At 55.1% G+C, this 20,597-nt stretch overlaps 1 protein-coding gene across 12 annotated transcripts in view; it reads right to left on the bottom strand.

Moving 5' to 3' along the window:
* The window catches only part of BAIAP2 (BAR/IMD domain containing adaptor protein 2), a 38,709-nt gene extending 18,372 nt beyond the window's left edge, over positions 1-20,337 (bottom strand). For 10 of the 12 annotated variants that reach the window (XM_030462034.1, XM_030462031.1, XM_030462028.1 and 7 more), the window contains exons 1-6: positions 20,199-20,310; positions 12,009-12,084; positions 9,992-10,078; positions 2,606-2,667; positions 2,234-2,305; positions 1,796-1,933 (exon numbers count right to left, since the gene is read on the bottom strand). In XM_030462034.1, coding sequence (XP_030317894.1) covers positions 1,796-1,933; positions 2,234-2,305; positions 2,606-2,667; positions 9,992-10,078; positions 12,009-12,084; positions 20,199-20,270 — 507 coding nt within the window. In that variant the 5' untranslated portion in view covers positions 20,271-20,310. Of the gene's footprint in view, positions 1-1,795; positions 1,934-2,233; positions 2,306-2,605; positions 2,668-9,991; positions 10,079-12,008; positions 12,085-20,198 lie in introns of all 12 variants that reach the window. The other 2 variants (XM_030462039.1, XM_030462038.1) reach the window with 2 other exon arrangements.
* Between the last annotated feature and the right edge of the window lie 260 nt (positions 20,338-20,597).

The raw sequence follows: 20,597 nt of genomic DNA, 5'->3' as shown, positions 1-20,597 counted from the left end.
GATCCAGAGGGGTGGGGGGAGGCAAAGAAGCAACCAGCAGCTGAGCAGTCTCATAGCTCTCTAAGCTCAAAAGCCATCATAAGGCTTTTTCAGAGATAAGCGCTTCCTAAATACTTACTGCTGAAAGATTAAGAGAAGGAAAGCCTGATCCTGTTTTCCTGCCCAGGGCAGCCACGCTGCTGAGGCTCCCACCACAGCGGGAGGGTCCCACCACTGCTCCTCTCCCAGCCACATAAAATCAATAACTGGGATGGATTTTCTCCTCCTTTGATGCCAGGTGTGGGATAGGGATCCCGGGGGGGCGGTGAGGTTGGCAGAAGGATGTCTCTGGCAGCAGTTCCACCCTGTTGTCTCCGTCAGCAGCTTTTGCGTGTGGGGGATAACAAAGGTTGGATCCCCAAGGTTCCCTGCATGGAGCCTCGTTGCCTAACACGGCTTTTCTTGCTCAGCAGGAATCTGGGAGGGAGGGTTTGCCACTGCTCAGACGTGGGTTAAGCTGCTCGGCTCTCAGGAACACACCAGCCCACGAGCCCCCCAGTCTGCTCCATCCACACCCGCCAGCCATGCTCCAGCCACAAGCTCAGCAAGGGGGATGGCTGTGGGTGCATCTTCCTCCTTCAGTGCTCACCCTGATTCATGCCACTGAGAGTGACTGATTTCCCAAATTTTAGTGCAATTAAGAATGTCACTTCCCCAGCACAGCTGATTAAATGTGTCCCAGCAGTCAGATCCCCTCCAGCAGACATGGATCACTGACATGCCACTGTCCCACGGCACCTGGAGTAACAGACCCTGGTTCCAGCATATCACAGAATCACACCTCAAAGACACAACCAGGTCATTTTTGACTTCAGGGTTCATCCTCCCCTTCCCAAGGCACTTCTTGTGCTGCAATCACCTGACAGCCTGAACTCGAGGCTGTCTGGCTGAAGCAGCTCTCAGGCAGCTGTGCCCATCTCTCGTTAAAATTTGCCACATCCAGCCACGCTCTGGGTGAAGCTCAAACCAAAGGTCACAGATTTCAGAAGACAACAAACCCCTGGTGCAGTGTCACGAGCGACCCGGCTGCCGCAGCCCCTCGGCACAACCCGCTCACGCTGCCAACACCATCCTGGGACGTGCCCTGGGTGCTCCTCAGTGAGATACTGACTCTGACCCCCAAAACGTGCCTGCCCAGCAGCACAACCTCTCCTGGCCAGGGCTGTGAGGGACCCCAGCCCCACGCAGCCAGCACCCACTCGGCAAACGTCGCATGGTGGGCGACAGAGCCCACGCGGCGATCACACCGCCGTGATTCACCGCAGCCACCCCCACCCGCACCCCCGCAGCCCGGCGGGGGGGAGGGGGTGCCCGGCAGCAGGCACAGAATGTATTTAAGCGAAACATCATTCCCCGGGAAGATGGATCTGGCACAACAGAAAGCAACGATCTTTTGGGGTTCATTCATTGAGCCCAGAGACAAAAACAAACAAAAAAGGCACTGGGGGCAGAGGCAGAAGTGGGGTTGGTCACCACAACATCTGCCATCGGCAGAGCTGGCAGCCACCCCCTCAGCACTGTCCTCCTCCAGGGTGGCCACGAGACCATCCTGCTCCCATCACAGGCTGCCACCCCCTCCCCATCCACACCTCCCACTCCCCAAGCGCTGCGGCGCCCGTTCCGAGGAGAGCGGCACAAACCCTTACCCAAACACTTGCAGGAGCTGAGCCACCTCTGCCTGCAGCACCCAGCACCATGACCAGCAGCAGGAACAGGTCCTCATCCCCCACCCCCATCACCATGCCCAGAGTCCTACCTGCAGCTCCTTGTCCGAGTATTTCTGGGGGTTTTTGCTGCCTTGGCTCTTCTTCCGAAGTTTCTTCAGCTCTGCCTGGCACTTGTCGAGCGAGTCCCCCTTGCTCCTTTGCTCTGTTTGGTATTTTTTCAGTGCAGCCTGGATGTGACAGGAGAAAGCTCTGAGCAGATGAAGCTGAACCTTGGCTCCTGCTGCCAAGGGTGAGCAGAAGCAAACGGATCCCCCCCAGGATCTGGGAGCAGCAGGATCCCCACAGCCTTGAGAGCAAACGGGGAGAGGAGCAACAGCCTAAGACTGGGGGAAACCACGGTGACGTGGGGGATGGCTTGGGACCCATCTGTAACCAGGTGCCTTGTGACAAGGGGGGAGGTGGGCAGCAGGGACAGGACATGTAGTGATGCCTGAGCCAATATTGGAGCAGGCAGGTCCAAAACTCACACTCAGGTACCGGGAGTCCAGCTCCACCTTCTGCTCCAGCTGTGTCAAGAGCTCATTGTGGAAGGACTTGAGCTGCGGGCAGAAAGAAAAAACAGTTCTTGGGGAGGGCTGGCAAACCCTGCCCAGGGAGCACCAGGGCAGGCAGGGGAGAGGAGCTGGGCAGACAGAGCAGGGACTGACAGCAGCAAGGGACAGACAGACACCCAGAGAGGGACCCAGAAGGGCAGAAGTGGGTGCCCAAGCAGACCAGACCTTTTGCAGCTCGACAAATCCACTCCAGAGGGGCTGGTGTCACCAGAGCAAGACAAAGAAAACCATTTTGCTCAGCTGGAACACCATCAGAGCCCAGCGTGGCTTGACAAGGGCACTCACCATCTCCTCCAGCTGGTTCTGGATCTGCCTGTGGACTTCTGCCATCTGAAAAAGGACATCTCCTGCAAAGATAAGGTGTGGAGAGAGGGCTTGAGGTGCTGAAGCTGGTTGGACACCCTAGGGCTGCGGCTGGCAGGACCCTGCTAAAGCAGAGGGGTCTGGCTTCCTTGGAGCCCAGGTGAACATCTGCAGGTGAGATGTTCATCTGAGACCCTCGGATCAACGTGTGCATCTTGTGTAGGACAAAGGGAAGCGAGGACAAGCAGCAGTGGAACCCCAACACCCTGGGGCAGCCTTGCCCGTGATCCACTGATCCACTGTGCCATCAGCCCCCCCTTCGCCTGGCTGCCGGGATGTGACAAAGGAGCCAGCGAGGAGGGGACAGAGCAAGGCTCTGCATCTGGCCCCGGCTGCCCAGACAATGCAGGGAGCAGGCGCTTTCCTGGGAGGAAGGGCCGTGTCCTGCCTCAGCAAAAGCCCCAGAGTGCTGGAGCCGGATACACACGGGAGCTGCGGGAATGTCTTTTAGGAAAGGAGCCAGAGCTTCCTCTCTGCTGGAAGCCCCGGCTCCGGAGCAGAGTAAGCTGTCAGGAGAGCCCAGTCCTGCCAGCTCCTTGTAGGGGCTGAGCTAGGAAGCTCTGACTTCCAGCACAGCAGGTTGCAGCTTCCCGAGAGGTTTCCAGCCTCCGCCGAGCTGTTCGCAAAGCGAAAGCCATGAGCTCCGGTCCTGGTCCCGCAGCCCCAGTGGCTCTGCAAAGGGAAGCAGCAACTCTGATCCCAGAGCAGAAAACTCACAGCAGCACCTGGGAGAACTCAAAGCCCCAGATGTACAACCCATAAAAACAAACGAGGAGTTATAAATGACAAAACAGCCACAGGGGCTGCCAGCTCCAGTCCTGCTCCAGCAAGACCTCAGCCCTGGCAGCAAAACCTGCAGTTCTGGTGTATTCAGAGTAAAAATGCAAGTCTTCTGCAGAGGACAGGGCCACCCTGTACCTCATGGAACCAAAATGCATCAACAGGGAGACTGGGATGAGCCAAACCCACACTTCCCTGGTGCAGGGGACCCCTTGGGACACCCCCTCGGCACACACTGTGATGATGTGTGCAGGGCCAGCCCCAACCTGTCCCCAGGCCGGGTGCCAGCCCAGTGTCAACACCAGGGCCCGATCAGAACAACGTGGCCCAGCATTTCTTTGCTCTTGCAGCTGAAGCAATCTGTACTTTGCACCATACACTGTGTCACAAAACCTTCTGCAAACATTAAAATCCAATCTCTTTTTTGTCCTTGGCAGGCAGCAGCCCCCTCCACCATGGGTTGATGCAGCCACAGAACCGGCTCAGCCAGAACCAGCTCAGCCAGCAGGGACCAACACCCCCCACCCCTCCTCCGTGCCCGCCATGGAGCTGCTGCATGCACAGAGCATCCCGTGTCTTGAGATGCCCACGGCCACTCTAGCAATTCCACTGAGTGGAATTTCTTCTGGGGTGAAGAGCTTGGTGCATGACCCACCCCCAGCCCCAGGCAAGGGGTCACCCCCAACAAGACCGCCAGGAAATTGCTCTCCGGTCAGGCAGTGGCAGCTCAATCCTGGGAAGTGCACAAATTCCCACTGCAAGGAGGCAATGACGTAACCCCGTGGAGACTGCTCTGCCAAGGGGACAGCAATGCAAGGGGGGGGCTGGTTTATTATTTCCAAAGCTTGCACCACCCCTTCTCCATTTTGCTTCCCGTTTAGCCCGAGTGGAAACCCTGGCTAAGGAAGTCAGCGCTGGGCTGGCAGAAGGCTTGCAGGCCATGAAGGCTGAGCTCCCAAACCCCTGGAAAGCAGGGCTCAGAAATGATCTCCATACTCCCAAATCCATCTCCTTGCACTGGGACAACAGGGCTCTGCTCCTGTGTTCCTCACCCAGGGAACTAACCAGTTCCCAGCAGCCAGGGAGGTGTGTGGTGCATCTCCCATGACAGAGATACCCATCGGTTTGTTCAGACTTTCTCCTCCACTTCCAAGTTCTTATCACAGCGTGAGGACAGGGTGGTTCAACCCCACATCAGAGCAGGCAGTGGTGTGGAGCCTTTCCCATCCAGTGCATCTGTGTTGGGTGGGTAAGGCTCTGCACCACTGCCTGCTTTGCAAGCTGCTCCCATCCCACCCAAGGCAAAGGGATGCTGCCAGCCCCTTGTGCCTCTCCCAGTTCTGTTCCAGCCCAACTGGAGGCAGCAGGGTCTGAACTAAATCCCCCCGATGGCAGCCACAGCACTCTGAAATCCCAGCCAGCATCTCTGCCACCCTGACACCTCCACAGAAAAAACCCCAAACCCTAAGATCTCATGTTAGGCATTAACAGATGTTTTATAACCATATGATGGTTTGGGGTTGGAAGTTGATCTTTTTAAAGATCACCTGGTTCCAATCCACCTAATTTCACCCTGAAGCCACTCAGACTAAACCCAGTGTGGCAGTGGGGAAGAAGTCAAACTGAGACTAGAGGTGCTGGAAAGCCAAAATATTCCCAAGCCTGGCTCAGAAGAGGGTTGGTGGCATTGCACCCTGGCACAGCCCAGCCCGGCAGCAGCAGGGCCGCCCACACCCCCGGCGGTTTTGCATCAGCTCCCCATGGGATTTGTAAATTAAAGAGGATAATTATCCCTGTGCAGCCGGGCAGGGAGCAGGGCGAGAGCCTGGGCCACGCTGGGAATCACACACAGAGTGTGAGCACCAAGCTGCCAAAAATGCACATCCCAGAGGGCAAGAGAGCCGAGGTTCAGGGTCTCACCTCAGCCCGGAGGTGAAAATAAAGATGGGGAGAGTGAAGGGGGCAGAGCAAGGGCTTCACCTGCCCATGGTGTCACACACCTCTCTGCAGAGCTGCAAAGCACAAAGGGGGGAGGAGGAGGAGTTGCTATTTACGTCTGGCTGACTCACAGTATCGTTCTGGGAGAACTATAGGGCCTATTGTGGGCCCTTCCCTACCGCACCCAGCCAGGAACAGCCGAACAGGTTGTTCCACATCCCTCCCGTCCAGCTGCCCCTACAGAAGGCAGAGCTGCAGGAACTCGCAGCGTTTGGGTACCTCACAACACTTCACTCCTGAGTTGTCAGAGTCGAAGGATTATTTCTCTCCCCCTTGACTTCGATACGAGCTGTTTTTAGTAAAAATACCAAACAGTGCACTGGCAAAAGAGCCAAACTGCTCTGAGCCAGGACATGTTGATGCTTGTGCAGGGCTGAAGCTGCTCAGCTTGTCCTGCAAGGGCAGCAGGAGCTGGTGGCTGTGCCAGGGAGCAGGTCCCATGGCCACTGGCCACCAGCTCCCACTGCCAGCAGCACAGGGGATGCTCTGACAAGCAAAGAGCACTGCATCCCCCCCAGCATCGCTCCTCGTTCCCTGGAGATGGAGGACATGGCACTATCAGATTATTTTCCATCAAGGTCACTGGCTCTGGAGCTTCAGAACCCAAATAAAGAGCGTGAAAGGATGAAACGAGTCCAGGGGCTCAGCTCCTCAGCTATTTGACATTCTGCTTAGCTCCTCCTGGTTGCTTTTTATTAAGGGAGGCCAGGGAAGGCAATGGTGCCATCAAGGGAAGTAACCAAGTGGACAGAAAAGGAATATTAATGAGGAAAAGCAACAGACAGTGACAGGGCAGAGGAGAAAAAAAAAAAAGTCTGCTTTTCAGTGGCTGGTTCAATGGAGGTAGCTGGACCCTTTAATACCAAGAGAGCACCTAGCCCAGGGAGGGACTGTGGGTTCCCTGGCAGGCAGAGATGTGACAGCACCAGGCACAGACACAGCACATGCCACCAATGAGCCCTCAGCCCCCGCAACAGTTCAGACCTGAGGGCTCACCCCACCACAGCATCTCAGACCCCACCAGCTTTGCCATTTACCTGTAAGACAACCCCGAGGGGAGATCCACATGTGAGCAGTGGGAAGGACATGAGGGTGAGGACACAAGCCACCAATTCACCCAGTTCCTCTCACCCAAGGTCTCACTGTCCTGGTGGATGCTGGTGTTAATTAGTGACTCGTGGGCACAATAACACCCAGCTCAGCCTCCAGCCTTCAACCCAGGCTGGCAAAGCTGAAGACATTTTAAATTTATTTACAGAGAGAAAAGGTAAAGAAAAAAGCAAAAGCTTCCCAAGGCACCCTGACTCCTTCAGCAACACATTCCCAGCAAACGGCTCCCCCGGGCTGAGCAGTTGCCACTGACACTTTAACTGGGGACAGAGCAGGGACCTGGGTGCCCTGTGCTTCAGCAGCCCCCCTTCTGGGCCCTGAATTCTTAGAACAATTTCTCTGGCAAATCAGAGGTTGCAGTGCAGGCCCAGAGCATCCATCCTTTCACCAGTACGAAGCTGTGACCCACACTTAACTAAGAGTTAAGTCCACTTTTAAAAGGATCAAGCAATAAAATTCCCACTGCTCTCCTACCCAGGACTGGGTCTCCGTGAGCAGAGGGACCTCGCTGCAGGGACACCAAGTCACCCCTCACAGGTGAGCATCCCTTGGAGCTCAGGTTGGGTTTCCCTGGACCTCTGGCAGGTCCTCAGCAGAGATGGAGGCACCATGAGCACCCCCAGCTCTGGTGATCCCTGGTCACACACTGACCAACAACCTTTGACATTTGCAGGATCTGTCTCTGCATCTCTGCTGCTGCAGGAAGCATCTACCCAAAACAACTGTAAATCCAATCAAGGGATTAATCTCTCTTTCCCAGAGGATTCAGCACAGCACAAGCCTCCTAACCTGCTGCCCAGCACTGGGCCAGACCCAGAAGCTGCAGTGAAGGCAAGAGCCTGAACTCACTGCCATGGGCATCCCACCAGCATGGTGGCACCTGGGCTCTGCAGCAGGACCAGGCTCTGGGTACCACTCCTGATACAGACAGCTCTACCCTGCACCCCTCTGTGATGCCCATCAGCACTTTAAAAGCTGCCTGCAGAGGGTTTAACACTCTTGAAGCCCAACAACATCCACCAGCACCAAACAGCTCCACAGCAGCCAACTGGACCACAAAGGTGCCACCAGTCCTGATTTTATCATGCAAATTCTGCATTGGAAAATAACTAATTCCTGCATGTCTGGTCCTTCTGTAGCACCAGCTTCTGGCAGAGCAACCTTCACTAGTCAAGAGGACCCAGAAGAAAACCCAGCTGCTAAGGCAACTCCACTTCCAGCCCCAGAGGAGTTTCCCTGTGCAGCTCCAGCATCTCCATGTGCTCCCAGCCTGCTGGAAACTGCCTCCAGCCCTGCTCACCAGGCAAGGACTCCTCCTGGGAAGAAAAACCCTTTCCCATGACTTTGCCATGGCCTAGTTTTCAAGGGGGACAAAAGGAACGACCTTTTAGAACAGCATCTAAGGGACCTAAGCAGGAGCCAGACAAGAACCAAAGTCACCCAGGAAGGTGAAGCTGGAGCTCCTCAGGAGGCTCTACAGAGCATTCCTGGATCAAACCCAGAGCAAACTGCCCCTGATCAGACCCTGATCACAGCAGCCACTCAAGATGTGAGGAATGGCAGGAAGGAGCCTTTAAGAGGAACCATGAGGAGGGGTCTGATCCTCCAAGTGCCAGGAACTGGGCTGAGCTGGGAGGGCAGCAGCTTTCCCACCCTCCCCAGTGATCCATCTCCCAGGAACACCACAGCAGTGGGTTCAGACCCAGCTACACTCCCACCTGAGAACTCGAGAGCCACTGAGCCGATTACAGCTCAGGCACCTCATTAGTGCTGGGTTTTCCATGACCACCCAAGGATTATCCTGTCTACACACAGTCGCTAAAATCTGATGGAGAATTTATGAAAAATGTGAAGTGCTCAGCAACTGGGGAGCAGGGAGCCAGGCTGGGAGGGAGCAGGGAGCAGATCCCAGCTGCAGCCCCAACCTGAGCATCCTGGAGCCTGTGCAAATGGCACTTGGGAACATCCCTGTTTGCTGCAGCCTCCAGGAAGGAATGAAACAAATGAAATAACCCAGAGCCCAGCACTCCTTTCCGGCACTATCAGAGGCAGGGACTGATAAGCTGAAGGTGTTCCCAGGAACAGCTCTACCTTTGGTGGGCAGCCCCAGCTCAAACCTTTCCCAGCCCCTGTTTACACACCCTGACAGGAGGGGGTTGTGTCCCCAGCTGTTATCAGCTCCAGTAAACCACAGCCAGAAATTTTATCTTAACTTTCTTCTGCAGGGAGCAGCTGCCACAATAAATAGCAGCAAGATCAACAAAGTGAGAGGGCTGAGGAGCAGCCGCTCACTGTGTCTCTGGGCTGAGCAGGAGCTGCAGGATCCTCCCTGGGATGTGCTCACGAGGAAGGAGCAGTCATTTGGAAATATTTTAAATTAAAAAAAAAACAAAACCAAACCAAATACTCCAGCTACACACTGAATGGGCAGTAGGAGGCTGCAGGAGGGCACCAAGGATGCCTGTGGTCACCCCCCCCTTCCTTAGGTGAGGCACCAGGACCACCAGAAGACACCAAAGCTGGGTTTTAAACAGGAGCAAAGCGTGGAGATGCTCTTGCAGGTCAGCCAGGGGCTGCAGTCCCTGAGCTCCCACCCTCACATGTTAAGGCTTTCCCACAGCTTTGGCTCCCAGGAGGCTGGAGCTGCTGTGTCTTTCACCCCAAAGTGGCAGAGGAGAAAACCCTCAGCAAGGTCTGCAGAGCCTTTGCAATCTCAGTCACTGCAGGCATCATTGCACACAAGGCTCTCCTGTTTTATTTATTAAACAGAAGCAGATTGTTATAGGCAGCTTTAACCCAAGAGATAAAATCAGTTTCCATAGTCACTTGCTGCTTCCCCATCAAAATTCCAAGGCAGCCAGCGGGCTGGGCACGGCTGAGCTTGGGGGGGGGAGGGGGGGGTAAGACATGAGACACAAGGTGGCAAAACCAAAGCCCTGTTCACCCGTTGCTTCACCAGCCCTTACAGCTCAGCCTCTTCCCTGCTAATTGAGCTCCTCAGGAAGCTCCTGTCCATGAGGACAGGAGCACTTTGCCAGCTCCCAGCACAGTGATCTGGTGAGCCAGACCCAGAGGAGTTCACCAGGGACTGCAAAGGCAACAAGACCAAAACCCATCTCAGCCCCAGGAGATGCTGGAGCATCCCTGGAGCCTTCCTGTGCCAAGCAGGACAACAGCCCCAGCAAACACCACCAGCTGACTGTGCCCCAGATCCCAACACGATGGACAACAGGCTTCTTTTTATTAAGCTACATTAAGAGGAAACACAGAGAGGCTTTAGCCATCCACATGAGGCAGGATCAGCTCCACACTGAGCTCGTTGTGCTCATCAGCACCAGAAATCTGGTTTCATTCTGTGCTCAGAGCTGGAGACTCCATTTAACAGTAAATCGGGGACTTAGGAGTAAACTGGTGACTTACCCAATTCTTTAGATCCTTGGCTCTCACTGGCTAACTCTCCCATCTTAACCAGAGCATCAAAGTATCCTTTTGCTGCATAGGTCATACCTGAAAGAATAAAAAAAAAAGAAGGTTATATTCTCTTTAATAGCGATTATGGCACTGAATAGATGCTAAACATGAAAACAGACATTACTTCAAGGGGCTCAGCCCCACGAGGAGGGACTAAACAACAAACAGAAGAAAAATGAGTGGAGAAAGAAGAAAGCTCAAGCAGCAAGGTGACAGGGCTATGCAGGAGGAAAGAAAAGTACTTGCAGGAACGAGGTGGTTTTCATTCCAGTGTAACCATCAGTCTGCCTAATGCTGCTCAGAAAAATCACTGTGGAATAATTGAATATCACAGACTTTCATTATAGTTCAGTCTTGTTTGTTGACATTCCAGCTCCACGCTCCACTTTAATCAGATAAGCAGGGGGTTTCCTCTAATCACCAGAACATGTTGTACAGCCTCAGCTCAGCACCGGCAAACTCGGCGCTGGAGCCGCTTCCAGCACGATTCCCTGATCCCAACACTCCCTCCAGATGCCCCCACAAGCCTGGAGATCTGAAGAAAAGGGTGACCAAAGATAATGTAAAAAGAAAATTACAGGAAGATCCAGGGCTCCAAAGTGTATTCACCGTGGGGAAGTGGGGAAAAACAGCAAACAAGTGATTACACTGGTGATCCACAGAACGCTGCCACTGCCTGTGCCCAGCTTCAGCTGGGATAAACCAGCATTTAATAAACCAACTCCACCACCCGGGTAATTAAAAGCTGCATTATGAGTATCACATTTGAGATGAATGAATTTTTAAAAACCCCACGGTTGCAATTGCAACCTCTTCTCCTCCTCACTGCAGCCCCAGCCTCTGCTGGAGACCCAGGAGGGGAGGAGGGGGTGGCAGCAGCCCCCAGCCCCGAGGGCCCTGCTGGAATCCCAGCTGCCAGGGGGGTGACATGGCCCATGCCCCATGCCCACAGACCCTGTGCAGGGAGCAGGATGGGTGGGTGCTGCCCACCTGATGGCCACTTGATCCATTAAAAATAAGGCTGAGAACTGTCAAGAAGAAAGCAAGCAGGGGAGTGCTGGTACCCAGGAACAGGGGGAGGGTTCAAAAGCTCCTTGTCCCAAACATCCCAGGACCTCATCTGACCTGGGAATGAAGATGTGCTGAAGGCACCAAGCGAGGAGGCACTGAGCCTTCCCACGGGGTGGGTTCCACATGCCAGCCTTAACAATGTGAGACACCAAAAGGGTTTTGTTTGTTTGTTTGTTTTCCCACTGGCTCAGGACTCTGACAGCCTCGTCCCTTGCAGACATTTTCACTGAACCAATTAGAAAAAAAATAATCCAGGAGCCATGTGCAGTGCAGCTCTGAAGTGAGCAGAGCCCTCCCCAAAAGGAAGCTGCTGCCTCTGGGGTAGAACGAAGCCTTAAACCTCCTTAAAGCCCAGGGCACAGGTGGCATGCAAAGGCATTTGAAGTGAAAGCAGCCCATTTTTTGTTTTCATCAATTCCAATTTTATTTTTGATCACTTAAATCTCACCTCACTAATGGCTCCCCACAGCACCCTACACTCCCCATCAGGAGCCACCACCAATTTTTAGTATTTTTCTCCCCTTCCAGTGCATTCTTCAGAGCTATTAGAACATTTCCATGCCACACCTTTAAACAGAACTTTAAATCTTGATTCTAAATATTTTAAAGTAATATTAAAACCTAAATGGGTTGGAGATGTCCTTGTCATCCAGTTGTCAACCATTTTATCACTCAAATCCTTTCCACACATGTGCCTCACGTGTCCTAACAATGTGAGCTCTGTGTAGAGGTCCAAGAACCAACTCCCCATTCCCTCTCACACTCTTGCAGGGACAAAGAGCACCCCAAACTCATTTTCTGGATTTTTCTCCTTCTGAGGCCATGCTGCCCAGCCAGACCCTCCCCAGCCCCCAGTATTTAACCACACACACATCAGCAGCACAGTTTCACTTACTTGCTAAGGCTTTTTCATAGGTCTTCCCCATAGAAATGAAATTCCTGAGGCTGGGATTGAACTGCTCCATGATTGTCTGAAGGAAAGAGGAGAACATCACCAGGGTTAGGAGAGAGGACTGGGAGCAGCTCCAGTTCCCCCCTGCGAGGCAGCCACACTCCATTCATCAGTGCAATAACAGAATAAATAAATTAAAAAAAATCAGTGACCCCACCCAAGCTTCCCAAGAGCTGCCAGAGGACCCTGGTTCTACACCCAGAAACTGTAACTATAGCCAGATATTGCAAATAATGCTCATGAGCAGGAGCACCATTGGCTGCACACGAGGTGCCCTGTGTGGGTTTCACCACAAGGTATCAGTGAATGGCCCAGACCAGGGGAAGTTATCAGATATGGCAAATACAAGCAGAATAATAACCAGAAGTCGCTGTTTTAGAGGGCAAGGAATGGATCTAAAACCAGGCAAGAAGTTGGACTGAGCTCCAGCAGATGATGGCTGGTGATGCCTTAGTCCTGGGATGGCCATGGAGATCAGCAGCAGCGTGGTGCCACCTCTCTCTCCATCCTGGGAATCGGGACAGATCCATCACAAGCAAGCAGCAAGGCCTGAAGAGCAGAACTGGAAATGGCCACCAAGGCACTGAAGACAGAACAAAGCCACCACCATCCCACCAAACTGGTGCCAGCCACGGCTGAAGCCACGTGCAAGGATTACACCTCAGTCTCAAAGCACTCAGTGTCACTTTCCACCTGCCTATATATGCATAAATTAGGGTGTCGGTGAACACCACCAGCGCCGTCTGGCAGCTCTGCCTCCCTCGCTTTAAGGTCCTTATTTAAACACGGGGGGCGGGGGGGAAGGAATAATCGGATCAGGAAGAAGAAGGGCTCTTTGTGTGTGTGGCACTGCAGCCACCAACCTCCCCCGTCCAGAGCCTTCCCCCCAGCCCTGATAGCATCTCTAGAACCAGACACCGAGTCCCAGCCGGGGCAGAGACAACAAAATCTCCATTCTCTCCCCACGAATCCGACCTCCGGACCAAGCCCCTGCCCCACCTCGGGACAGCCCCTGCCCCGGGTACTGGCAGAAAATGAAGTTTAATACCTAAATGTGCCTGGAGCCCCGAGCAGGGGTGCCCGGGTGTCCCCCTGGGAAGCGAGGGCTTGTCACCCCCACGCTGGCAGCATCCCATCCCGGGAAAGGGAGGGAAGACAGCAGACAGACACTTATGGTGAATAAGCTGATTAAGCATCTGTCACCTCCTCTGAAGCTGGCCAAACACTATAAAGCTCATTTTCTGCCTGAGGCATTTTTATCCCGAGTTCCTGCTGCCCGCCCCTTGGAGACCGTGACAGTTTAATTTTCTTTGGCAGGTGCCAGGCTCAGCCAGAGCCTCCCCCTGCCTCCAAACAGCCATTTTCTGAGCTCAGTGAGCGGGGACCCACAGAGGACACCAGCACCGAGGGTAGATGTCACCCAGGGGGTGGCAATTCAGTGGTAGAACAAATCCTTTCAGCCCTCCAAGGAGCAGACATCAGCTCCTGGATAGAGCAGTGGGGGCACCACAGCTGCTCCAGGCCAGAGCACCGAGCCCAGCTGCAGTGTCCCAAAGCCCCCATCCCTGTGTCCCAGAGCCACGATCCCCGTGTCCCAGAGCTCTTGGTGCTTTGGGGTCCATCGCACAGGACCATGCACATCCTGCAAAGGGCAGATGATTCCCAGAGATCTGTCAAGGAAGCAGGAGGCTAATGAGGAACCTCACTGCTAATGAAGGCTGCAGGTCAAGCTCTGCAGCAACACAGCACACGTGGACGCAGCTCCAGGGCAGTGCAGAGCAGTTTGGTGAACATGCTCAGCTTGAATAGAGAAAATGAACCTGTAGCACCCAGCCACAGAGCAAGCTGTGCTCCCTAATTGTAGGAGACAATTGCACAGGAGTTAATTAATACTGATGAGGACTGCACCGGCCTCCCCACGTCACCTTTAATTTCTGTCAAAAAACCCCAAAACGATCGACGTACGTTATGCCGCAAAGTGGTTGGAGGTGTGGGATCACTGGCCATGGACATGTCCCCAAGAGGGGGGTGTCCCCCAAGAGGGACGTGTCCCCAGCACCAGCAGAGCCGTGGCTGCAGCCTCCACCAGGCTCAAGCTGAACCTCAGCAGTTTGAGGCTGAACAATGTTAATGCAGGAAAAAATCCAGGCAGAAGATCTGTGGGGCAGGGACTGTTCAGCACTTTGCTGGGTGAAGTGCAGCAAGTGTTTATAGAGATGCACATACCCACAGAGATATAAATAAAACATTTTTTTGCAGCAGGACCTATGTAAATATAGCTTCCTGAAGCTTAGCAAATAAACGAGGGAAGAGGATCCGTGCACAAAGCCTCATCCCAGGGCTGTCCCCATGGCATGGCACAGGTGGCAGTGGTGGGGAGCAGCCCCCGGGAGGGCAGTGCCCTGCCTGGAGCCTAAAAGCAGTCGAGCTGCCATCTCCATCTCTTGTGGGGACAGAGTCGTGAAAAGCCCATTCCAAAATTCAGCTTCGTCCCCAAAGTGGGGGGAAGCAAAGCACCACTCAGCCCCAGTGGCTGCCAGCACTGCCTGGAGCAGGATCCTGCATGCACTGACTGCAGCCATTTTAAAGCAAGGAAGGAGGAGGAAAAAGCCCCCAGAAATGGTCAAACTAGCAGACGGGATCAGAGGGGAGGCAACTCGTTGCTGGCTACGTAAAACCCATGAAACCTTAGGAGGGAGTTTGCAGAAAGTTCATTGTTTTCAAGACAATGTCTGGAGACTCCCAACAGCAACAGCCCGGCAGGATGAGGGCACTGCAAAGGGCTCCTCACTACAGAGATAAAAATAGAGTTTTCCAAGCTGCCTTCTCACTCCCAGGGTGGGAAGGGAAGGTGACTCCAGAGCTAACACACCTTCACACCCCCCTCCAGGCGAGAAGCTGAAAAGCCACCAGCTGTGAAGAGAAACACTGAAAAATAAACATACTTATGGCAGGGAATATGCTCAACAAGCCATCACTTTACACACCCAAGCCAGGCAGTGAGGTGCTGAGGTGCTGTACCCACAGCCATGACACTGCAGGTGGCATCACCAGGGCACACACACCCCCCCAGGACCACCACGGCAGAGCCTTGGCCAGGGCTCTTCTTCAGCCAGGTTTGCAGGACACCACCACAAAGCTGACATTCAGTGAAATCCTGGTAATGAAAGCAAATCTCGTTCTCCCTCCAAATTTGCTCCATCAGCACCACCCACAAGTTGTTTGCCTTCCACACGCCGCCTGGGCAGAGTTTAGAAAAACACAGACAAAAAAACCTGGCAGCTAAAGGTTGAAAGGGCTTTTGCTTTGTTCCACTGCACTAAATTCCCTGGGTAATACCACTCAGCTCTCTGGGATTGGCACAGCTTTATTCAGCTGCCAAAAATGAAACTAATGCAAAGCACGAGGTCTCCAGGACATAGTCCAGCTGAACGAGGGGGAGAAGGGGCAACAGAAAATAAGGGCCCCATCTCGCCCCTCTCAGTGCACCCCACACCACAGCAAGGAGCTCCCAGCTGCTCCCATGCCCTAACAGCCTCTGTGTAAAGGTTTAAGTCCTCCCCAAGAACCACAGGCAGTGGAGCTGGCTGAGGTTGTGTCAGGTTTCTCCTGTGTAGGACAGACCTGCACAGCCCCTCCTTAAGGGCTTTTAAAAAAAAACACATTCAAGCAAGTTGTGGAGCTTTACATCCCCACAGCCTCCTAAAACCCTGTGCAGAGAAAAGTAAAAAACGGGTCCTTCTTCACTCTGCTGGGGCAGGAGGTGGCCAGTGGCCACGGCCTGCTGGGATGGGATCTGTCCCTGCACAACTGCACCATACATCCTGCCCTGGGGTTCCTCCTGCACATGGGAAAGAGCCAGGCAAGGAGGCTCCTGGATTTGACCAAGGGATGAAGATTACCATGAACACCAGGCTCCTCTCCCAGGAACAGGGACAGCACTCACTGGGGACACATCGGTGATCACACGTGGTGAACTCTGAGCTAAAAAACCTCAGTATTTTCCTCTTGCACTTCTTTGATGCCCCTATGCAGCAGCACAGCGTGATGGCTCCTCACAAGACTGATGCTGCACAGTGCCAGGGGTGGCCTGGGCTCAGCCTGGCACCCACAGCTTCCTTGGCAACTCCTGGGTGACAGCAGGACACTATGTGACCACAAGAAATGCCATCAGAGGGGCGAGCACTGTGGGACTCCCCACTACACCGCAGTCACACTGCAAAAGCAGCTCAGCTGTAAGGAAGTTTCCTTTCTAAATGGGTCAGTGCGGCTCCAGGAGCACCTCTGCTATTTCTGCATCAATATTTAATACCCCAAAGCCCAGCGCTGCCTCCATCCCCACACATCCTGCCCTGCACCACCAGCAGACATCCCCAGTTTGGAGAGCCAAGTTTCTGCTGGGAGGGAAGACTTGCCAGGCTCATTAGTGGGGCTGATTTTAATTGCTTACAACACACCCGCCTCACAACCCACCCGGCCCAAGGCCCCGTGTGCCACAACACCCAGCAGAGCCTTTCATAACCCCGGGACTGGGCTGCACCTCCCACCCCTCACTGGTGGTCAGCCCACCGAGCTGGGTGCTCCCCGAGCTTGCTCTGACCCAGGGGAACAGCTGAGCTGCTGTCCTCCACCTCGGGCTCACAGTTCCTGCCCCAAAGCCTGACTGCTCAGCACAATCTTTACAGGAGAAAGAGCTCAGGAGCAAGATAATATGAAAAAAATGAAACAAAACAGCAAAAAAACACAAAACCAAACCCAGGGCCTACATCAGATCTTGGGTCAGATTATGGAGGGACACACGTTTCAGGGCTAGAACTCTGAATGGGTTTGTCATTGTGGTCTGGGCTTGAAGAAAACGGGAATGGGGACCTGGATGATGCCCAGACCCCACAGCATGCTGCCTCAGTGCCAAGGCAGACCCAAAGGGCTCAACACAGCCAAAGGCTTTTCCTCCAGGAGCTCTGTGTGTTGGGTGTGCACAGTGACACCTCAGCCACAGGCAGACTCAACACAATGTGACACCAATGCCAGAGCTGCCTCCAGCCCCAGGAGCAGCATCTCCCCTCCGCAGGAGCTGGGGAAGAGGCTGGGGATACCTCTGGCAAGTCGAGACCTCCCTGCTTCATAACACTGCTGAACTCCCAGGTTTCCACAGCCTGGAGGGGGACAGCACCGTCTGCATGCCGAGGGGATGGGACACGGGTGACACCAGGGGCCAGCTCCTGCCTCCTGTCACGTTGTCCCTGCCAAATCCACCAAGCCACCAACCATTCCCCTTCGGCTTGACTTCAGGAATCACACCCCTTCCCTCTGGGCTGGGAGATAACGAGGCAAGAGGCCGTTCTGCCGGCAAAAAAGCATTGATTAGAGCTGATGTGGAGCAAATAGCTATCGGGAATCACACCTGCCTTTGGGTGAGGCAATTAGGCTTCGAGTTTGGGGTGTTTCTAAGCAAACACCTCGTCAAACGCGGAGCTGTTCACACACCATTGCCAAACGATCAGCCACACGAGGAAAGAGCTTTAAAACGAAATGGAGGTTTGCCTGTGAACGGCAGTAATCGAATCTGTCAGAAACGAGGCAGATTTGTCTCCGGGGGGAGGGAAGAAGGATTCCAGTCCCTCCTTTCGGCAAAGAGACAATCCCGAGGAAGGGATGAGAGGATTGCTGCCCAGGGCGCAGAGGCTTCGCTCCCCGCCACGCCGGGGGTCCACGCCACGCCACGACCCGTCCCGCGGGGAGGGGGATGGCGTTGGCGGGAGGTGCCAGCAGCCTCCGGCTCCCTCTGTAATTACTCCCCACGTGTAGGCAGCTGCCTGTAGTGGCAGCACGGGCGAGGGGGCGGCTGACAGCTCCTCCACCAGCTCATTAGCACAGTCACGCCGAGGGGGAGCGCCGGGGATGGAAAATGATCACAATGGGCTTCCCGAGCAGAACGCCTCGGGAAAGCCTGCTCGGGAGAGGGGGCCTGGCATGGGGAGCAGTCCCGCAGAGATGCTTGCTCCTGCTCCACACCTCATCTCGACCCCCTGCTCCGACTGCTGCCAAAGCCCCAAGATGACAGAAAAAACCCAAAAACAAACCAAAAAAACCAGCTGGAAGCAAAGCATGGAGTGAGGTGGATGCGAGGAGGAAAGAGCCAAACCTCCCCAGGCACCATCCCCCTTCCTCATCCTCATTGTCTCCTCCAGACCACGGCGGTGTCCAAGCTACTGTGTAGGCCAGAAAACAATGGGATAAAAAAAAACACTTTGGCAATGGGGATACGAAGCACTGAAGGTGGCTTTGAACTAGGAGACTCCAAAGCTTATGAAACACTAGAGTGCCCGAACAGTCCCTGAGCCTCCAACCTGTGTGCTGAGCTCCAGGAGGCCGCAGAAGCCCTCAAAGAAACAAGCAAACACCAGGTTCCTGTACACACCCCATGCCATTCATCTCCAGAGGCCACAAAAAGCATCATCTTCTTCAGAGGAGAAAAGGCTCCTGGTTCTCTGCAGGCAACACAAATGGATTTGGGACCATCCTCCTCCAGCTCCCTCTGCTCATGGTGGGTAAATCCACAAGATGTGCCTCCAGCTCCACACCCTCACTCCCTAAAGCCCAGCTTTTCTCACTAAAATGCCAGGAAATTAAAGCCTTTACTAACTGATGGCGACCTTTGGACTCTCCCTCAAGTCCATCTCTGGCTCTGGGGGCCAAGCAGCCTCAGGCACCCTCTGCACTTCAGCCAGCCAAGGGCTCTCTCTGCTCCGCTTGCCCCGCGGCTCGCGTGGTGCAGGAACCATGGTCCGATGGGCAGAGGGAAAGGACGAGCCCGACTCACCCTTCACTTCACCCCTCCTTCCTCGGGCATCACGTTGCTGCCATGGCCCAAGAGCCGCCCCGCACGCTCCTGAGGGAGATGGTGACCCGCTCCACAAACCTGCTCTCAGCACCAGCCTTCCAGGACAACACCTCCAGCACCTGAGTCACCAGCTCAAACTGTTCCCAGCCACACCGTCACCCATGCTGGGGACAGGCAGGGCAGGGTGACCAGAGCCAGCACCTCCCGCCCTGTTTGCCCCGGACGAGCCAAGCCACAAGCTCGGGGCTCCCCGCAGCACCAGGACCTGCCCGGGTGCCACCACTGTCCCCGTCCTAGAGGGACCCAATGCGGCTCCATCAGCTGCACCAGAGGGTGGAGGGGGTCCCAGCCCCCCAGCTCAAGGCTCTGTACAGACCCGCTCCATGTTCCCAGTAGCCAAGATTTTGGGTGCCGTTGGCACTGCCCCAACAGCAGGAGCCCAGAAGCCCAAGACCTTCAAACTTCATCACCTTGGCTTTTTTTTTTTTTTTTAAACTACATTTTTTCTATCAGTTTTTTGTTGTTGGTTGGTTTGTTTTTTCCCTTTTTCTTCTGCTCAATTCTCCCAGGTAGCTCAAACCAACTTAAAATGCAGGGAATCATGCAAGCTTTCCAGCTTAACAAATGACATCCTGCATTACATGTTAGGCTAGAAAGGTTTTATTAGACCCGGCCACAGGACCCAGCAGAGCAGAAACCACTTCCTTCACCGGGAAAATTAAAGCACATAAATTATTTTATTTTCCTCATGACACCGGGAGCCAAGCAGAAAGAAAATCGAGAGATTCACAAACTCCAGCTATAACCAAAGCCCAGAAAAGGCTCCGAGCACTTCAATTGCTGCAGGAAAACGAGTGACGGCCACAAACCTGCCCGGGACCGAGGTGATGTGGGGACAGCCTGTGGGATAAGACAAATTCCCACGCAGTCTCCCAACTCCCGGGGGGACGCAGGGTGCCCGAGGGGAAACTCGGGGTGCCAAGGGAGGAGGGTCGCAGTGCCCGGGGAGGGTCCCGGTCCCCGCTGCCGCCTCCTGAGCGGCGGAGCCCCCCGACAGCCTCTCCCGGCCGTTCCGTGACGGCAGCCCCGGCGCATCCCCCGGGAGAGAGCGGGGGCGGCCCCGACCCCGCCGTCGCCTCCTCCCGCCGCCCCCGCTCCGCAGCTCCCGCGCCCGGCGGGGGGTGGGAAGGTAGGGGGAGGGTGGGAGGGGGGTAGATAAAAAAAAATTAAAGGGAAAAAACGCAAAGAAAGGCCAGGTTCCGCTCGGCACCTGTTGCGGGCTCGCTTACCTTGTAGACATTCTCGGTGAGGCGATGCACCTCCTCGGAGCGGGCCATGCCGGCCGGGCCGGGCAGCACCATGGGGGCGGCGCGGGGGCTGCGGCCGGGCGGGGCGCGGAGCGGTGCGGAGCTGAGCGGCGGGAGCGAAGAGCGGCGGGGACCGGCGGCAGCCCCGGCTTTTATCAGCTCCCGGCGGCCACCTCCCGCCCCGACCCTCCCCGGCCCGCCCCGGGGAGGAGCTGCACCGCACCGGGCCGTACCGCACCGCGCCGAACTGTACTGGGCGTTGCAGGGCTCCGGGCACGGCCAAGGGAGCGCAGGGCTGGGCGGGGGGCAGCGCCCGGGCAGGGAGCAGGACCGGGGGGCACGGCGAGGGGCAGGAGGAGAGCACCGTGCTGTGACCCCTCC

This window comes from Calypte anna, chromosome 18 (assembly GCF_003957555.1).
Source record: "Calypte anna isolate BGI_N300 chromosome 18, bCalAnn1_v1.p, whole genome shotgun sequence".
NCBI lineage: Eukaryota > Metazoa > Chordata > Aves > Apodiformes > Trochilidae > Calypte > Calypte anna.
Note: the sequence above shows the minus strand (reverse complement) of the source record. Positions and strands in the feature narration are given on the sequence as shown.